This window comes from Typopeltis vanoorti, chromosome 5 (assembly GCF_054136105.1).
Source record: "Typopeltis vanoorti isolate ZY-2024b chromosome 5, IOZ_Tvanoo_1.0, whole genome shotgun sequence".
Lineage (NCBI taxonomy): Eukaryota > Metazoa > Arthropoda > Arachnida > Uropygi > Thelyphonidae > Typopeltis > Typopeltis vanoorti.
Genome location: NC_143553.1, coordinates 75962161 through 75980787, shown reverse-complemented (window position 1 = coordinate 75980787; position 18627 = coordinate 75962161). Strand labels below are relative to the sequence as shown.

Genomic DNA, 18627 nt, shown 5'->3' with positions numbered 1-18627 from the left:
AAAGATTATATGCCACTTGTTAAGATCTCCGAAAGATAGTAATGCTCTTTTCAAATACACCGGTGTCTATAACATCCCCTGTTCATGTGGTTTAAACTACATTGGTCAGACTTCAAGAAGTTTGGAAATAAGAAAAAGAGAACATGTCAGAGATGTAAACAACAACAGAGAAGACAGCTTTGGGTTAGCCCTTCATTTCTTGAGTATGAACCATACCATCGAATGGGACAAAAGTTCTATGCCCTATCTAGAGGAAGACTTCCACTCCCAAAACATCAAAGAAGCTATAGCGGTCATTCGTTCTAAACATGCCTCAATAGAAATCAAGGATTAATTCTAGCTGACATTTGGAAGGCCCTCATAAGATCACTAAGTATGCTAGAGTTTAATTTTGCTCCAAATTACAGAACATACTTGCATAACAATAGTTGATATTGTACATGCTCCATGTGTTTGATGTATGCGTTCCTTTGAATTTGTAAAAAAATACATTTGTATTCGGTTTATTTCTTCATAAACTGTTTAAGTTGTTTTGTATCACTTTTATACGCCCTGACGAAGCCAAACAGCCAAGTTGGCGAAACTTCTCAGTGTTTTTACTTTATTATTATTATTAAAAATTCTTCAGCCAATATACAATCCAGTTTATGTTCATTTCTTGCAAATTATATTCTGTTTATTCTTTTATTTAGGTGTATGCAAACGTGCAAACTTTATTTTCATACACTTGGATAAAATAATAAACTAGAATATAATTTCTTGGCAAGTTTAATTTAACATATAACAAGTGAAGAAACTTTCTATAAGCTTTTGCTGCTATTTCAAAGTAAAAACACTAAATTTTAATTACATTGCATTGTTTTATGTCTTTTTATACCTATTAAAAAAGTGGTTATATTGCTTTTATTTATTTTAGGTTGAAGGATGATAAATTCCTTGCAGGAGAAAATCCAGTTCCTGGTTTACAAGTAGTTTCTAACAATATACTTTGGATTAACAATATGAACAAAAATTTGGCTGGAATTTATACATGTGCAGCAGTAACACCAGAAACTGTGTCAGCTATCCAAGCAAAAATAATTATGGGAGATGAAAACCAAACAAGGACTTGTGATATATGTAAGTTAGTTCTGAAATCACCGTTCTTTTTCTGTATTGTAATATCAAAATATAGTTGGAAGTTTTTTTTTTCAGTCCAAGTGGGGGGGGGAAGAAAACAAACAAAAAAAAAACTTCCAACATCTTTTTCTAAATCCAGAGTAATTTAATAATATGGTGAGACACCTTTTGGCAACTCGTATAGGTAAATATGACTTCTCCATTGCTTCCACCTTAGTATCATCACCTCTGGATCTGGCTCCCCACTGATAAGACCTCAATAAAGATTGAAACCGGTCTGGATAGTAGCCCTTCCCTTAATGCATAGCATTATACATGTTCCCAAGGAGATGTGCTTTGCATTATGGGAGATACTTATAGAAGTAGTGATGAGAGCTTGGTCCACCTTTACCATGAGTTGCCTCAGTCCTGAAGATACTTCAGGCACAAACTTTGTTTGCTTACACTTGGATAAAGGATTAAACTAAATTTATCAAAATATAGTAGTATTTGAAGAAATTGAGTATATTTCAATGCTTTAATTGAAAAAAGTTATTAGAAATTTGAAATGATGAAATCCGTGGAGTCAAAAGACTCACTGTGAGAGGTTTTACACACAAACCTCATAAAACTGTGCTTAAAATCAGTCACCATCTCAGCACTCACCACACTACCGAAACTATGCACTTCAATCAGCCTCCACACAGAAAACCTTTGTCTCACTTCTGTGTTCACATCCTTCATACACAGCTTTCAAAAATGGCCTCTTGTTCCTCCCCCCCCCTTCTCCCATTCTATGAACAACTTCTTCTAGATTAATCTGTTAAAAACCACTTATCAACTTATATGTATCCATCATATCTTCCGCTTCCCTCCTCCTCTGGCTCCTATCCACTAGACTCTGGAGATTGTGTTTCATATTTAATATTCTAGAGCCAGAAACCTTAGTCAGTCATCTTTGGACCCTTTCAAATATCACTTCACTTTTGAAAATCCTTGTTAATTTGCTGAAGAGTTGTTTTTAAGATTTTATCATACAATATTTGTAAGTGTTTATTGATAAATATATTAGTAATTAAAATTTCCATCTAACTGATAATGAACACTGAATTTACTATTATATCTTTTTTTATTATTATTATTAGCATTAAGAAAAGTACCTCAAGATAAATCTGTGATGGAAGGTGATCTACTTTATTTAGAATGCGAAGCAAATGGTAGTTCTTTGAATATCTCTTGGGAATATAATGGTTCACCATTATCTAACAAAGAGCATATTAAGGTAATGAGCATTGGATTCTTAGTATTTACCAGTGCTTTACCAGAAGATTCTGGTATTTATACTTGTATAGTTCAGGATTCTTCATCAGGATGTAAAAAAAAGTTTGCAGCTGCTGTAAAAATTGCAAAAAAAACAGACATAGAACAAAGTAAGTACACTTAAAAAAATAAAATTTTTCTTGCATTTTTTCTTTCTAAAGATTTGTTTTATTTATTAAGCAATAGTCTAACTGCATGTATTCAATTTTTTTTATGATAATATGCAGATAAGCAGAACATTCAAGAGAAATAAGAAACTTGGTTATACTGGGTTCAAGTACCTGTAGGTTGTATTCTATAGAAAAATACACAAGAAGCAGTTCCTAAACACAGCAATAAAAGGAATGAAGGAATGATGAGGAAGAAATATTTGTTCTGCAAGTCTGGAATTGAACTGTGAAGGTGTGATAAATACTTGATACACATTTTAACAGATTTAGTTAAATAAAATTTAGAGGAGACTGATGATTATTCAGATAAATATTATCATTGAAATATCTGTAAAAAATCCAAAATCCAGCATCTGGATGAAAGAGAGAGGAAAGTAGTGATAAGTGGGCCATTAATCAACTGAACTACTCTCCTCTACAAACTCCATACTTATAGGCAGATGCTTTACATTCATCACACCATCAATGCACTCAGCAAAAAAAAATAAAGTTATCACCCAAACACTAATATGGCTATAGTTATGTGCTCTGAACATACAGTACCACTCTGCTGAACTCAGACATTTATGAACTTATTTATTTATTTATTTTTGGATAACAGTTACACCCTCCCCTCCCCATACCCACACCCAAAGTCTCACTGATCACACAAAAAAAAAAAAAAAAAAAAAAAAATCTATTTTTATTCCATATGATTAAGGGACCCAAAGGGGGGGGGGGGAAGCAAAAACATTAGAGCAATATAAACTTCTTTAGACCATTTTTAAATCACATACCAAACGGTTTAAAAACAGTAAAGACTTTAAAACCCATCTGCTTTCAAACCACACTGGTTTTTCCCCAAACTCCAGACACAAAAAAACTCCTGGCCCTGATGGCATTCCTCCAATTGTCTGGAAGGCTTGTGCACCAGAACTGACTCATATCCTATATCGCCTGTATATACCCTTTTACTCCACTGGTATTGGCCTATATTCAACCTATTCCCAAGAAGGGCTACAAATCAATAGTTTATCATCAAACTACCACCCTATCTCACTCACATCAATCCTATCTAAAGTAATGGAGAGAATCATCAATTCCCAGCTCCTGCACTACGTCGAACACCCAGCTAATAAACCACCACCACCACCAGTATAGATTTCATCATTGCCGATCAACAGGAGACCTACTCGCTTATATCACCCATCTCTAGATGCCATGGAGAAGTTTGGTGAATCACAAATGGTTGCACTTGATATCTCTAAAGCATTTGACCAGGTCCGGCACAGACTTACTAAGCAAACTCCCATCATTTGGTCTGTCTCAGGACTTTCTGTGTGGATGCACACTATGTGTGATGGTGACTAGTTCCTTATCCTATTACCATTCAACTAATGCTGGGATTCTACAAGGTTCTGTTCTCTCACCAACCCTCTTCTTTCTATATATCAATCAACTACTTCAGTTGACCCCTAACCCAGTACACAGTTTTGCAGATGATAGCACATTCATTCCTCCCTTTCATTTAATAAACCTTACTCTGCACAACTCACCTCAACCTACAGGACATCAATCACTAGTACCCTCAATTCCGATCTCCAAGCCATCCTCCAGTGGGAGTTTAGATAACCTCTTCAATTTCAATGCTAGTAAAACCTATTTTTGTCTTATTTCTCACAAAAAAGAACCATTTTCTACCAGCATTATTTTTGACAATACTCAAATTTCCAGGAAAGATAAGATTTCTCTTGGCATCACCCTAACATCAAGCCTCTCCTGGCATAAACACTTCACAATGACTGCATCCTCAGCTTCTAAAAAACTAGGATTTCTCTTTCACTCAAGATGTTGACCTCTGAACAGCTGTTAACCTCATACAAGCCACAAATCTTTCCAGCTATTGAATACTGCTCTCACATTTGGAATGTCCCCCCCCCCCAAGAGCTCCCTCAAAATGCTTGACTCAATACAGAGGAGAACAATTAGATTGATTAATAATCTATCTCTTACCAACTCACTCTTCCCACTTTCACTCAGGCATTTAGTTTCTGCATTGTGTGTATTCTATAAATATTTCCATGGCAAAGGTTCATCTGAAATAGCATCAATAATTCCTCCACTCGGTGCTAAGTTCATTGGAACAAGTGCAGCTGCCACCCCATATCTTTTCATGGTACACCTTGAAACTCACAGAGCAAGTTTCTTTTCCTTCTCCTTCATCCCTGCTACTGCTGTATTATGGAACAGTCTCCCCCCCCCCCCCAATGTGTTTCACAAGGAATACAATATACAGACTTTTAAATTGAATATAAATAAGTTTCTCCTTTCCCAGCCCACTACCCATACATGGTATTAACATACTATAGCTGATTAACCAACCTCTCATGCATGGACTCAACATTAAAAAAAAAAAAAAAAAAAACCTACAACCTACAGATGTCAAAGAACTGTGAAGGTATGATGAATACTTGATACACATTTTAGTAGATTTAGAAAAGAGTGGGATTTAGATTTTGAGGAGACTGTACCAATTCAGATGAATATTGATCATGAAAATATCTCTAGAAAATCCAAAAGTGAACATCTGCTGTTAAGATCTCCAAATTGTATATTTGGTGATCCTAACCACAGAGCAGAAAACGAATACCAACTATACAGAAATGTTTGAGAAAAGAGTAAAGCTAATAATAATGGATTGCTGAATTACTGTTCAAGACATGGGCTAATCATTACTAACACCATATTCCAACATAAAGATGTGCACAAATTACATGGAGAGAAGACACAAAAAATATGAAAAATCTCATTGATTGTGTTATTGTTGATATCAAGAAAGAAGAGTATAGATTTAAAATAGGATATGAACACTGTTTTATTTTCAGCAGGATAAAATTAGATATACAGCAATCTCTTGATTAATGCATCTCTGATTAGTGTGTTTTCAATTAGTGTGTCATTTTTTTTCTATACCCAAATTCAGTTAATGCACCTATAAAATTCGATTAGTGCACCACTATACAGTATTACACTATTTCCATGTACACTATGTTCCAAATTTACTGCAAAATTTATGTCATCTGCTAATTACATAGCATTTTGCTGATCATATCTTATGCCTCCTTTACAATTGTTTTCCTCACTTTTTTATTTTAAAATATTTTCCCAACCCTTTAATCATGAGTAAAAGAATTAGTAAGCAAAAAAGTGGAAATGTGAAAAAGATTTGAAAAGTAATCTCACTGGAAGAAAAACTTGAAATAATAAAGAAAAATGAACAAGGCGAATCCCAGAGCAAAGATAGGACAAAAACACAAAATGGGTGAATTAACTATAAGAGCAATTTTAAGCAAAGCTGTTGAATACAAAGAGAAAGGTAAGGTTGCTTCAAGTTCATCATGTATGCAGACCACTCGAAATCAAAATATCAATGATTAAATTAGAGAGACTAATTTCTACATGGATCGAAAATTGTAACAAAAAATGGATCCCACTAAGCAGTGACCTTATTAAATCAAAAGCATTAAGTCTCTTTGCAACCTTGAAAGATAGGGCTATCAATGATGAAAAGAAAAAGAATTCCATGCCAGTGCTGGGTGGTTTGAGCATTTCAAAAAGAGAAATAGCCTACATAATATTCGAATCACAGGTGAACTGCAAGTGCAGATAAAGAGATGTGGCTGCAAATTATCCAGAGATTTTAAAGAAAATTGTGAAAGAAGGGGACTATTGTGACCAACAAATATTCAACAAATATTTTGATGAAATTGGCCGTTTTATTATTATTATTATATTGAGAGCCTGTGTAGCTCAGTGGATGTGGCGTTTGCACACCACCGCGCTAGGCCGCACGAAGGAAGTCTTGGTTTCGAGTCTAGTCGGCGACTAGAGGAAATTTTTCTAAGCCTTTTTTCGACCGGTTCCCGAGTTAGTCGATCTCTGGCACGGGCAAGCAGGTTTTTCCTCCCGGAAACTCGGGTTTTTCGTCCTGTAAACTCAAGAAAATCGACCGTAGAACCCACATTATTTTTCAGACATTAAATATATTGTGTTAGGGTTAGAGACCACGAGATGGCGGCACATTTGAGCCATCTCTCTTCACTGCGTACCGCTTAATTAGTGATAGCCTTGGGCCATCTGTCTCTGATTGGGTACCAGTGGAGATTGAACTGCCCACTCAGTCTCCAAAAGTTAGATAGGGCTAAATGGCCTCGCCTACTCCCGTATATACGGGAATAAAAAGGCGTTAGCTGATTTTTTTTTTTTTTTTTTTTTTTATTATTATTATTATTATTATATGACACCTCCAGGGAGTCCAAAGACTCATCGAGGGAGGGAAACTACTCTACAGCTCTTTGTCTCCACTGACTACAGCGAGCATCATCATCTATACCAACGGCATCTATTGCCTGTGCACCACTAGTATTTCCACAGACAATCACAAACATCCATGCCCTCGGCGGTATTCGAACCCACAGCCTTTTGGCTGGAGAGTGGATATGCTAACCACTCAGCCAACCAGGTCAACAAGCAAATGCCTTCCAAGACTTTTGGACAGCAACATCTGGAGAGAATTCTATGACATTAGTAGAATTCTGGAAGAAATTTAATGTTAAATCTGCTTTTGAAAATATTCATCAATCTTGGAGTGAAATTACCGCTAGCAATATACAAGCCATTTGGAAGCACATTCTTCCACATTGTGCAAATGATTTTAGAGGCTTTTCAAATGAAATGGATAATGTTGTTGAGGAAATTGCACATCAGGTGTGAACTGGGTTTTGATGAGATTGACAGTGTCTATGAGAAAGTTTTGGCTTGTTAGTAAGTGGAATACTCTTGTGTGATAACTTGATATAAATCATGTTAACTTCTTTATGAATAGATAGGAGAGTTTAATCCGTAAGCAGAGAATTGAATGAATACTTATGCTGTATAGTTTGTTAAGATTTGCAAAGGGAAATTTTAACGCTAAACTTTAACAGATAGGTGATAATGTCCAAGAGTTAATTAAATCTCATTTTGAGGAATCGAATGATTCCAACTTGCTAAATTTAGATGCACAGTGGAAAGACCCTGAAAAAAATTTAACCACTGACAGTTAGCCAAAAGAGATTTCACAGAAACAATTTGAAAATGTTTTTCGTACCATAGAAGTTTTTAAGCAGCAATGCTTAGAGGCTGAGGCTGACCCTAATGAAGAGAGAAGTATTAAAATTTGCAGAAGAGTAGAAGAGGCAATAGGGCCATACCATCAGTTGTATGAAAAAAAAAAAAAAAACAGAATCCCCTCCAAACTATTTTAGCTCAATTCTTTGTTAAGAAGTAGAATAATAAATTTATATTCTGAATATGTTTTATTGTCTTTCAGCTTAATGGTTTTCCTTTAACTAGGCCCTGAGATACCCTAATTCTTTTATTAAAAAAATCAAGGATCAAAAAAGAAATTTCAGGAACGAATTATATTTTTTCCCATAGGTTATTATATTTGATTAATGAATTTTTGATTAATACATCCATTTTAAAGAAGGATTGCTGTATTAAAAAGAAAAGTGTGTAAGAAAGTTTTAAAAAGAATCAAAGTTAAGCTGCTTTCAGAGGTGAACTATTGACTCAAATATACAAATATTGTACAAGGGGAAAGAGCTTAAAGATAACCATCAAACCTTGGAGTCTCACTAGCATACTCTGAAGAAAACACTGAAGGAACCATGCAAACAACTTCAGTTCGCTACACTGGTTAGAAAAATCATAACTCCATGGTAGGCTTTGGACGTTAAAATGCCACTACTGAAGTTCCTAGCAAGTAAATCAGCATGTGCTCTGAGAGAATATAGAGAACTATGTAAGAAGCAAAGCAATGTAAAAGCAGCTAAACAAAAATTAGAAGTCTTTAGAAAGAATATCATAACGGCAGTGAAATGTTCTGAAGGATGTTGAAAAATCTGAGAAATTATTATTATTACCCAAGACCCTATGGAGTCAAAGACTCATCTAGGAGGTCCTTTTATCAAGCACACAGCTGATCATACCATGCTTTAAACACACTCAAATTCTCTGCAGACACCACACTCTCAGGCAAGGCATTCCAATCATTCACAATGGCATGAAAATGGAGGAAAGAGTACTGTAAAAAGAATCAAAGATGATAAGGGTGTACTGAATATAAAGATTTTCTTGATGTTTGGAGTAATTACTTTGAAAGACTACTGAATGAAACAAAGTGGACAGAACAGTAGTATGAAGTAGTCAAGAGAAATGCACTCGGGAGTGCATATCAGTACTTGAGGTAGAAAAGCCATCAAGAACCTGAAATGTTCAAAGATACTGGATTAAATGATATTCACTCAGAAATTCTCAAAGCTGGAGGTAATAAACATTATGCAGTTCAGTTCAGATTGGAGTAAAAGCATATTAACAATTAATCAAATCAAACTTAGTAAAACACCAGGAAATGATAGCACCTCTCCATTACTGTTTAAATATGGAGGGTCACACGTATAAATAATCACATTGTTATTTAACCACCTTACTGGCCATTATGGATCAAATACACATCCTCATACGCTTCACATCCATCATATATTTCAATGTAATATCAATAGTATTTCAATTTTAGTATGCACTTCGCATCCATGTTTACTTGGACATATATATATATATATACGTCCTGGCCAGTAGTGTAGTTAACAACATCCTTTATTCCGGTATAATCCTAAATGACTGGCTAACTGGAAAAATAATCTGAACAGACATGAGTACAAGAATAAAATTATATAATAATTTATAATATATAAATTATGTATTAAAATTAATTATAATAAATTTAGTTTAATCCTTTATCCAAGTGTGAGCAAACAAAGTTTGCGCCTGAAAGTATCTTCAGGACTAGGGCAAGGTGATACAACACCAGGGCAACTCGTTGCAAAGGTGTAGCAAGCTACCAACACTCCTGTCTCAGTATCTCCTTTAATGCAAAACACATCTCCTTGCGGATATGTCTCATGTTATGCATTAAAGGAGATACTGAGACAGGAGTGTTGGTAGCTTACTACACCTTTGCAACGAGTTGCCCTGGTGTTGTATCACCTTGCCCTAGTCCTGAAGATACTTTCAGGCGCAAACTTTGTTTGCTCACACTTGGATAAAGGATTAAACTAAATTTATTATACTCTAACCAAGTGAAAAATAAACTTTTAAAATTAATTATATTAAATTATATAATATGTTAAATTATATAAAAATATCAAACAGCCAGAATATACAGATAATCCACTGGAAAAGAACGAGCTGGATTTAGAAAAGATAGATCAGATATTCACCCTACACAGAATTGCAGAAATAGCCTGGGAAAGAGACATTGATCTTTATTGTTGATTTCAAACAAACATTCAACTCTGTTAATAGAGACAATTACTCCAAATTCTGCATAATAAAGATATAGATTATTAAATATTTAAAATACTAATTGTATATTATCAGAACACCAAAACATTGATGCAGTATGGTGATAATCAGTACACAACTATTCAGTGTGAAGAGAAGGGTGATGTAAGGTTTCACTCTCTCTCATTCCTGCTTTTTAACTTCTTCATAAAGGATCTTATAATTAATGCAATAGAAAAAAGAAAGGAACAATGATAAATACTAAACTTAAATTATAGTATCAAATAACGAAAGGAGAAGAATTCTGTAAAAATTATAAGATATGAATTAATATCAACAAAAACAATGAAGATAGGCTGAAAGGTAGTAAAAATAACATTTAAACATTCAAGTAATAGAACAAGCAAATAGCTTTAACTACTTAGGTTCATTGATCATATCTAATTTAAATAATACTGCAACATTTAAACACAGAATCCAAGTAGGCTGCATAATAATAACTAAATTATCCAACTGCTTGAAACTAACGCTCTAAAATTCAATTATTATTAACACTACTCTTTTATGGAACTGAGACAATTAGAAAAGATGCTAAAAGAAAACTGCTTGCCTTTGAAATGAAATGTCTATACCATACACTGGACAAAATTCAAAACAAATGAACAGGTTCAACTTGCCCTAAGACAGAAGAGATAATAATAAGACTGCAGAGTTGGATAAGAAGAATGAATATACCGCAGTACTTTTGGATTTTGTGAAGCATTTGACAGAGTATACCACACTAGAGGTTATTACACAAACTCAAAAAGGGATAGTTATGCAAAACAGGCTTGTGACATGGATAGGGGGAATGACAGGTTGTTAGACATCAGAGTATTTTATGGAAGTTCGATATATTGTAGAATTTTGTAATTGGGCCATTATTGGTTAACTTGTATATTAATGAATCCTTTCCTTTACTTTACACAATGATCAGCATTCATTTCAGTAAAATTATGGAGACTACAACCATGTTAAGAATAATTACTTTAATTTCCCGACGGTTTGACTTTCATATTAAGGTCATTATCTGGCACACACACACACACACACACACACACACACACACACACACACACACACACACACACACACACACACACACACACACACATATATATATATATATATATATATACACACATACAAGGACAAGCTATATTACATTTCAAACGGTATGCTAAAGTGACAATGATTTGATCAACTGTTATTCTACGGGGCTGACTCTATTGAGGAAAGAAAAAAAAAACCTACCTCAAAGCTATATCCTATTTATAACATCATCAGAGAACAAATTCATATAGATAGTTTTAATACAGCAAAAGTGGTGGCCTTAATCGATAATTTAACATGAGTGTTGTTATGTAAATCAAGACACAATGAATCAACTTGGTTCACTGCATGCCTTGTGGATTGTATTCTCTTACGTAACATAGCTAATGATGATTTTCAATAGATCTGTTTAGCTCTTCTGGAATGGAATTATTATTTAACACTTCTTGTATATTTGTATGTTCATCCCAACCCAGATGAAGCCACTAGTTTAAGTGGAGAAAACAGTAGTAGGTTTATTAAATCATTATAAATTACTTTTTATTATGTTTGTTTTTTGGTCAAAAAAAACAACATTCTTATCATGAACAGACTTGATGGGGAAGTCAAATGAAAGGTATGTAAACTAGAACAACTAAAATGCAAGAAAGTGAAACTTCTGAATCAACTTACATTTCTAAAAAATGTAGGAACAATAATATAATTCCAAAGTTTTTACTTTTCAAAGAATGTTTCCATTCCAGAAGAGCTAAACAGATCTGTCAAAAAGTGTTATTAACTATGTTACATGAGAGAATACAATCCACAATGAGTGTTGATATATTAGAGTTAGGATCCTAGATTACTTAGAGTTCTAATTATAATGAACTCTCAGAAAAAAAGGTTATGTGGGTAGAATATGTGCCATCCACATTCCCAAGAATTTATGGTTTATCAAGATTCACAAGCAGAACATACCGCTTCGGCCGATAGTTGAAGATATCAACAGTCCTAATTATGATCTAGCCAAGAAACTAGCGTCAATACTCAAGGAGTTGGTGGGTCATTCCCCTCCTATATTAAAAACACACTCCACTATGTCCTCTGCATCAGTCACTCTATTCCCATTTTTATCCCACAATATCATTCTTCCACAGTCATTTTTCCTCCTACATAGCTAAAAAATTCCCTAGGATTTTCTTTGGATCTTAGGGCCAATCTTCTCTCATGTTCCAGTTTCGCTTTCCTTACCACATTAGTCACTCTTCTGGCCTGTGTCTTATATTCTTCATGCATCTTCTCTTCACCTCTCCTTATATCTCTTCCATAGCCTCTTTTTTGCATGCAATTCCTGTTTAATATTGTTTGTCATCCACTTTACTCCAAATTGTGTTCTCTTCTTCACTTGTAGTATACAACTTACCATTGCTGCTAACAAATATTCTTTCACAATTTCCCATGCACTAATGATATCCCGGCCTTCCAATTCTCCCTCCATGAAACTTCCTGAAGTTGACGTCTAAGACTATTATAATCACCTGCTTTATAATTCCACATAAGTTCCCGTCTCTTTGATACTCCTGCATGTCTATTCATTTTCCAAGTCAAAACCATATGGTCACTCTCTCCAACTGGTGGGAGAGATGTCATCTTAGTTATTATCAACTCTTCTGATGCTATAACCAAATCCAAAACTCTTGAACCTCTTGTTCCCTCTGTTACATGTTGCCTAAGACATTTGTTCCTAAAGAATTCTAGAAATTCCATTCCCCTATTGCTACATGCATCTTCCTTTCTCCAATTTATACTACCATAGTTAAAATCTCCCATAACAATCATTCTTCTTGCACTTGCCAAACTTAACTGTCTAAACATCTCCTGGTCCCCATCCTCTGTGCTCCTGGGTCTGTAGCAACACCCCACTAAATATCCTGTCTTGCCTACCTCAACCTCACATCATATGCTCTCAAAATCATTTGTCTCACTTCCTTCCAAAGTCTCCACTCTTAGAGGACATAGGTCATCACTTATCATAAGCAGTACCCCACCACCACCACTACGCTTTCCCCTCCTATCCTGACGAAAAATGTTGTACCCAGCAACTTCTATTCCTGTTATTATATCCCCTTCTGTCAACCACGTCTTAGTGATCCCAATAGACATCACACTAGAAAAAAGTGATTTATTAGTTTTGACATCCAATGGCTGCCACACATTAGACACTTTCCTCAGCCACTTAAACAAACAACACAAATGCATACAATTCACAATTGAAATTCAAAGTCAGAACACACTTCCTTTTCTAGATACACTTGTCACACATCTTCCTTTCAAGTCTTTCCTTCACTGTTTACCATAAGCCTACACATACTAGTTAATAGATGTAATAGTAGAGTTACTGAGTGATCACTTTTCAAAAGTCTATCATCCAAGTTAGGATATCTCTGTACCTGTAGCAATAATAACTAATGTGAGAATTGAAGTTAAGAAATCAGAGGTACTTAGTATATTACAAAATTTAAATGCAAACACTGCTGTAGGTTTAGATGGAATATTAGCTCGAGTGTTGCATGAATGTTGCCAGATTTGGTCACTGGGTTTTCAGAAGGGTGAAGATATGTTGAAAAGGGTCCAAAGGCGACTGATTAAGGTAGTTTCTGACCTCTGGTCGAATATGAGGAAAAATTGAGAAGATGTAATTTGCAGAGTCTGGTGGACAGGAGGAAGAGGGGAGATATGATAGAGAGACCTACAAATTGGTAAGGGGTTGTTATAGGATCAATGGTGGAGAAGTTCTACAGAGAATAGTGGGAGATCAGGAGAGAACCAGAGGTCATCCCCCTGGAAACTGTATAAAGAGGGTGTGAGTAGGGGAGTGAGAGGCATGTTTTTTTTTTTTCGTGCAGAGTTGTGAATGATTGGAATGCCTTGCCTGAGAGTGTGGTGTCTGCAAGGAGTTTGAGTGTGTTTAATACACGGTATGATGAGATGTGTGTGTGATAAAAGGACCTCCCAGATGAGTCTTTGACTCCATGAGGTCTTGGGGTAATAATAATATAATAATAATAATGTGCAAAGGAATTGTCTATGCCTCTTACTTAGTTATTTAACTTAAGTTTGAACTCTGGTATGGTCCTTAGGGAGTGGAAGGAAGGCAAAGTAGTTCCTTTGCATAAAGGTGGCTCTAAAACTGCGGTAGTTAATTACAGACCAATCATCATCTCGGGAGTGGTGGTAAGAATATTGGAAAAGTTGGTTTAAGACAAAATTCAAGAATGAGTGGATCAGAATATGATACTCTATAGGGGCCAACATGGTTTTGTTAAAGGTCGACCCTGCCTTAGCAATTTATTAACTTTTTATAATAGAATGATTTCTGAGTTGGAGGAAATGGCTACACAGCGGTGCTTCCGGATTTTGCTAAGGCTTTTGACAGGATACCCCATGGGCCTTCTTCCTATGGTGATATCTTCTATCGAAGGTCAGCGACCATCTTGGTGAACAAACTTCATTCTTGCATTAATGTGAGCAGTTGTGCACTGCTCTTTCCTGTCCACGTCTTGATGTAGTCAAACCATGATATTCTTTTTCTTCCTTTAGGTCCTTTGCCATCAATTCTTCCTACCAAAATAGTTTATAGAAGATGGTATTTGCTGTTTCTCATGATGTGGCCAAGATATGATGTTTTTCGTATCTTGATTATTTGTACAAAATCTTTAGCTTTGCCAAAGGATTTTAAGACATCTTCATTGGTAATTTTTTCTGTCCATGATATCTTTAGTATTCGTCTGTATAGCCACATCTCAAAGGCTTCAATTTTCTTGATGGTTGTCGCCTTCAATGTCCATGTTTCAATTCCATAGAGCAGAATAGACCACACGTAGCATTTCAGCATTCGGCATCTGACTTCCATGTTTAGGTCTTTATTGCAGAATAATGTTCTCATTTTCATGAAGGACTGTCGTGCAACTTCAATCCTTGTCTTTATATCTATTTCAGGATCCCACTTTTCATTAAGCCAGCAACCAAGATATTTATATCTCGACACTTGATCGATATTTTTCCCATTGAGTGTCAGTTTCATTGATGAGGCTGGATGTTTGCTGATGACCATGTATTTGGTCTTATTGATGTTTATATTTATTCCCATTCTTCGGCTTTCTATGTATACTCTGTCAATGAGTTTTTGGAGATCCATAATGTTGATCCATATCTGTAATTAGCATAGTGTCATCTGCATATCGTAGGTTGTTAACAATCTTTACATTTATTGTGATTCCCTCTAGACACTCTTCCAATGCCTTTTTAAAGATTACATCTGTGTATATGTTGAACAAGAGTGGTGAGAGCACAGATCCTTGTCTCACTCCTCATTTGATGTTAATATTGCTGGTGGTAATGTTGTCTAATTGAATGGTAGCTGACTGATTCCAATACAGATTTCTTATTAGTCTTATGTCTTGTTCGTCTAGCTCTATTTGTTCAAGGACTTCTATTAAGTTAGTGTGTCTGACTTTGTCGAATGCTTTTTCAAAATCTATGAAACACATAAAGACAGATTTCTGTTTTTCTATGCATTTTTGTACCAATATTTGGTCACAGAAAAGGGCCTCTCTAGTACCAAAACCATTCCGAAAGCCAAATTGTGTTTCACTTAGAGTTTCTTCACTTTTTCTATAAATATGATTCTGAATTACTTTCAAAAATATTTTTAATGTTTGGCTCGTTAGACTAATAAGTTGGCAGTCATCACAGGAATTCACTTTGGGTTTCTCTGGGATAGTGATAAATGAGCCAATGAGTGATAGATTTGATTTGATAGTGATAAATGAGTGATAGATTTGAGCCATTCTGATGGAAATTCATCACTTTCATATATTTTATTAAATAATTTTTCAAGGAGTTTGATGTTATCTGGTTCTATTAATTTTAAAAATTCTGTTTGCATGCCATCTGGTCCACTGGCATTTCCTGTTTTACTTGATCATATAGCATTCTCTGTTTCACATTTCATGATTGCTGGTCCTTGAATGTTATCTTTTATATTTATAGGTTTCTGTCTAGTATCATTGAAAAGTTCTGTTACATATTTTATCCAAATCCGTGCTTTGTTTTCTTCTTCTAGAACTATTTTTTCACTTTTGTTTCTTAGAGACACTGTTTGCTTTTTTCTGAGTTTTCTGGAAATTTCGTTGAACCCCATGGAACACTGTTGCACAAATTGGAGCAGATGGTGATGGATACTAAGCTGGTGATATGTATAGGAGAATGGCTCAGGGAGAGATACCAGAAGGTGATGTATGGAGGAGCAGAGACCAGGATGAGGCAGGTGACCAGTGGTGTGCCTCAGAGCTCTGTGCTTGGGCCATTGTTGTTTAATTTGTACATAAATGATATAGGAAATGGCTTGAGGGGAGATTCAGTTGTTTGCTGATGATGCAAAGTTGGGTAGTGCAATAAAAAATCAAGCTGATGTTGAGAGTTTGCAGGGTGATTTAAATAAGCTGGCAATATGGGAAAAAAGTAATGGATGTCAGTTCAATGTGGAAAAGTGTAAAGTTATGCATTTTGGGATTAAAAGATTACCAGCTGTGTACTACATTGATGGAACAGTACTCCAAGAGATTGATGAGGCTAGGGACTTAGGGGGTGTTGGTGGATAGGGAGATGAAGTTCAGGGGACACATTGCTAAGGTGTCCAAGATTATACATAAGATTACGTAGTTATTGAGGAACACACTAACATCCAGAGATAAAGAGGTTATTATTCCCCTTTATAAAGCGTTGATACTTCCACATTTGGATTACTGTGCTCAGGTCTGGTCACCTGGATTCCTTGGAGATGAGGAGGTTGTGGAGAGTGACTAAGTTGGTGAGTGATGTAAAAAATGCTCCCATTGATAGATTGAGAGCTTGTGGCTTGCAGAGGTTGGTCGATAGGTGGAGAAGAGGGGATATGATAGAAACATTTAAATTACTAAAAGGTTTTTATAAGATTGATGCAGGGGAAATGTTTCAGCTTTGTGATAGTGATGGAAGAAAAAAAGGTCATCCCTGGAAATTACGGAAAAGTGTGGTTAACAAGGTCTGTGAGAACGAGGTTTTTCGCCTGGAGGGTGGTAAATGAGTGGAATTCATTGCCTGACTCAGTTGTGAGTTCTTTATCTGTAAATGAATTCAAGATAGACATTGTTTTGCTAATTTGGATCTCCCACGATGAGTCTACTGACTCCATGGAGATACCCGTAATAATAATATACACATAAACTCTTACCACCATCTGACACAAAAAAAATAGATGTCATTTACACACTAAAACACAGGCTTTGAAGATTTGCTCCAGTGAACAAGCACTTAAACATGAATCAAAAGTTATCAGCAATACTTTCCTGAAAAATGGATCCGTCACTTCTTGGCCACCAGACACAGTTAAAAAACTCAAACCCCACTATGCCCGCCCCCCCAGAATATATGGGGTTCCGAAAATACATAAACAAAATGTGCCCCTTCGACCAATAGTGGAAGGAATAGACAGTCCCAATTACCACCTAGCCAAGAAATTAGCGGCAACACTCAAAGAGTTGGTAGGTCATTCCCCCTCCTACATAAAAAACACACAACACTTTATAAACAAAATCAAAAACATAACACTCGACAAAGACGACTTATTAGTCAGTTTTGACGTTTCTGCCCTTTTCACTAATGTCCCCATCAATGACACAATTCTCCTACTACAGAACAAATTTCCGCCCGACATTACAGCCCTCTTTGCCCACGTACTAGAGTCCGGTTACTTCGTGTGGCAAAACAAATTCTACCTACAAAAGGAAGGTACAGCCATGGGCTCACCATTATCCCCCCCAATCGCGAACTTCTACATGGAAACCTTTGAGCAAAGGGCTCTTGATTCCGCCACGCTTCGACCGACAATCTGGCTCAGATACGTTGACGATGTGTTCGTGATCTGGCCGCACGGGCGACAAACGCTAAAAACATTCCTCAGCCACCTAAACAAACAACACGAACGCATACGATTTACCATCGAAATCGAAAACCAAAATTCGCTCCCGTTCCTAGACACACTAGTTACACGTCTTCCTTCAGGCAGTCTATCCTTCACGGTCTACCGAAAACCGACACACACGGGCCAATACATACATGCGAATTCATACCACCACCCAGCACAAAAATATGGAGTCATAAACACCCTTAAAAACAGAGCCACAACTATTTGCTCTAACCAGCAAGCCCTGAAACAAGAACTAAAAATCATTAGTGACACATTCATAAACAATGGCTGTAACAAAAATACTGTCAATAAAATACTCTATAAAACCACAACAAAAATGAATCTAGATTACAGTAAAACCATAGCCATCCCATACATTACAGGGTTATCAGAAAAAATCAACAGAATCCTACAACATTATAACCTCAATGCCACATTTAAACCACCCACTAAACTTAAAACCATATTCAGCTCCTCTAAGGATCCTCTCCTCCCATTAGCACATCCTGGAGTCTATTGCATCCGCTGCACCTGTAACTTACCGTACATTGGTGAAACAGGACGGACAATCCCTATACACAAGAAAGAACACAT

The 18627-nt window shown here is 35.9% G+C and overlaps 1 protein-coding gene across 4 annotated transcripts in view; it reads left to right on the top strand.

The window, feature by feature from the left end:
* The window catches only part of LOC150106550 (mannan-binding lectin serine protease 1-like), a 202399-nt gene that overhangs the window by 152827 nt on the left and 30945 nt on the right, over positions 1 to 18627 (top strand). For all 4 annotated transcript variants that reach the window (XM_090392524.1, XM_090392523.1, XM_090392525.1 and 1 more), the window contains 2 exons: positions 917 to 1119; positions 2244 to 2528. In XM_090392524.1, coding sequence (XP_090248650.1) covers positions 917 to 1119; positions 2244 to 2528 — 488 coding nt within the window. The remainder of the gene's footprint in view (positions 1 to 916; positions 1120 to 2243; positions 2529 to 18627) is intronic.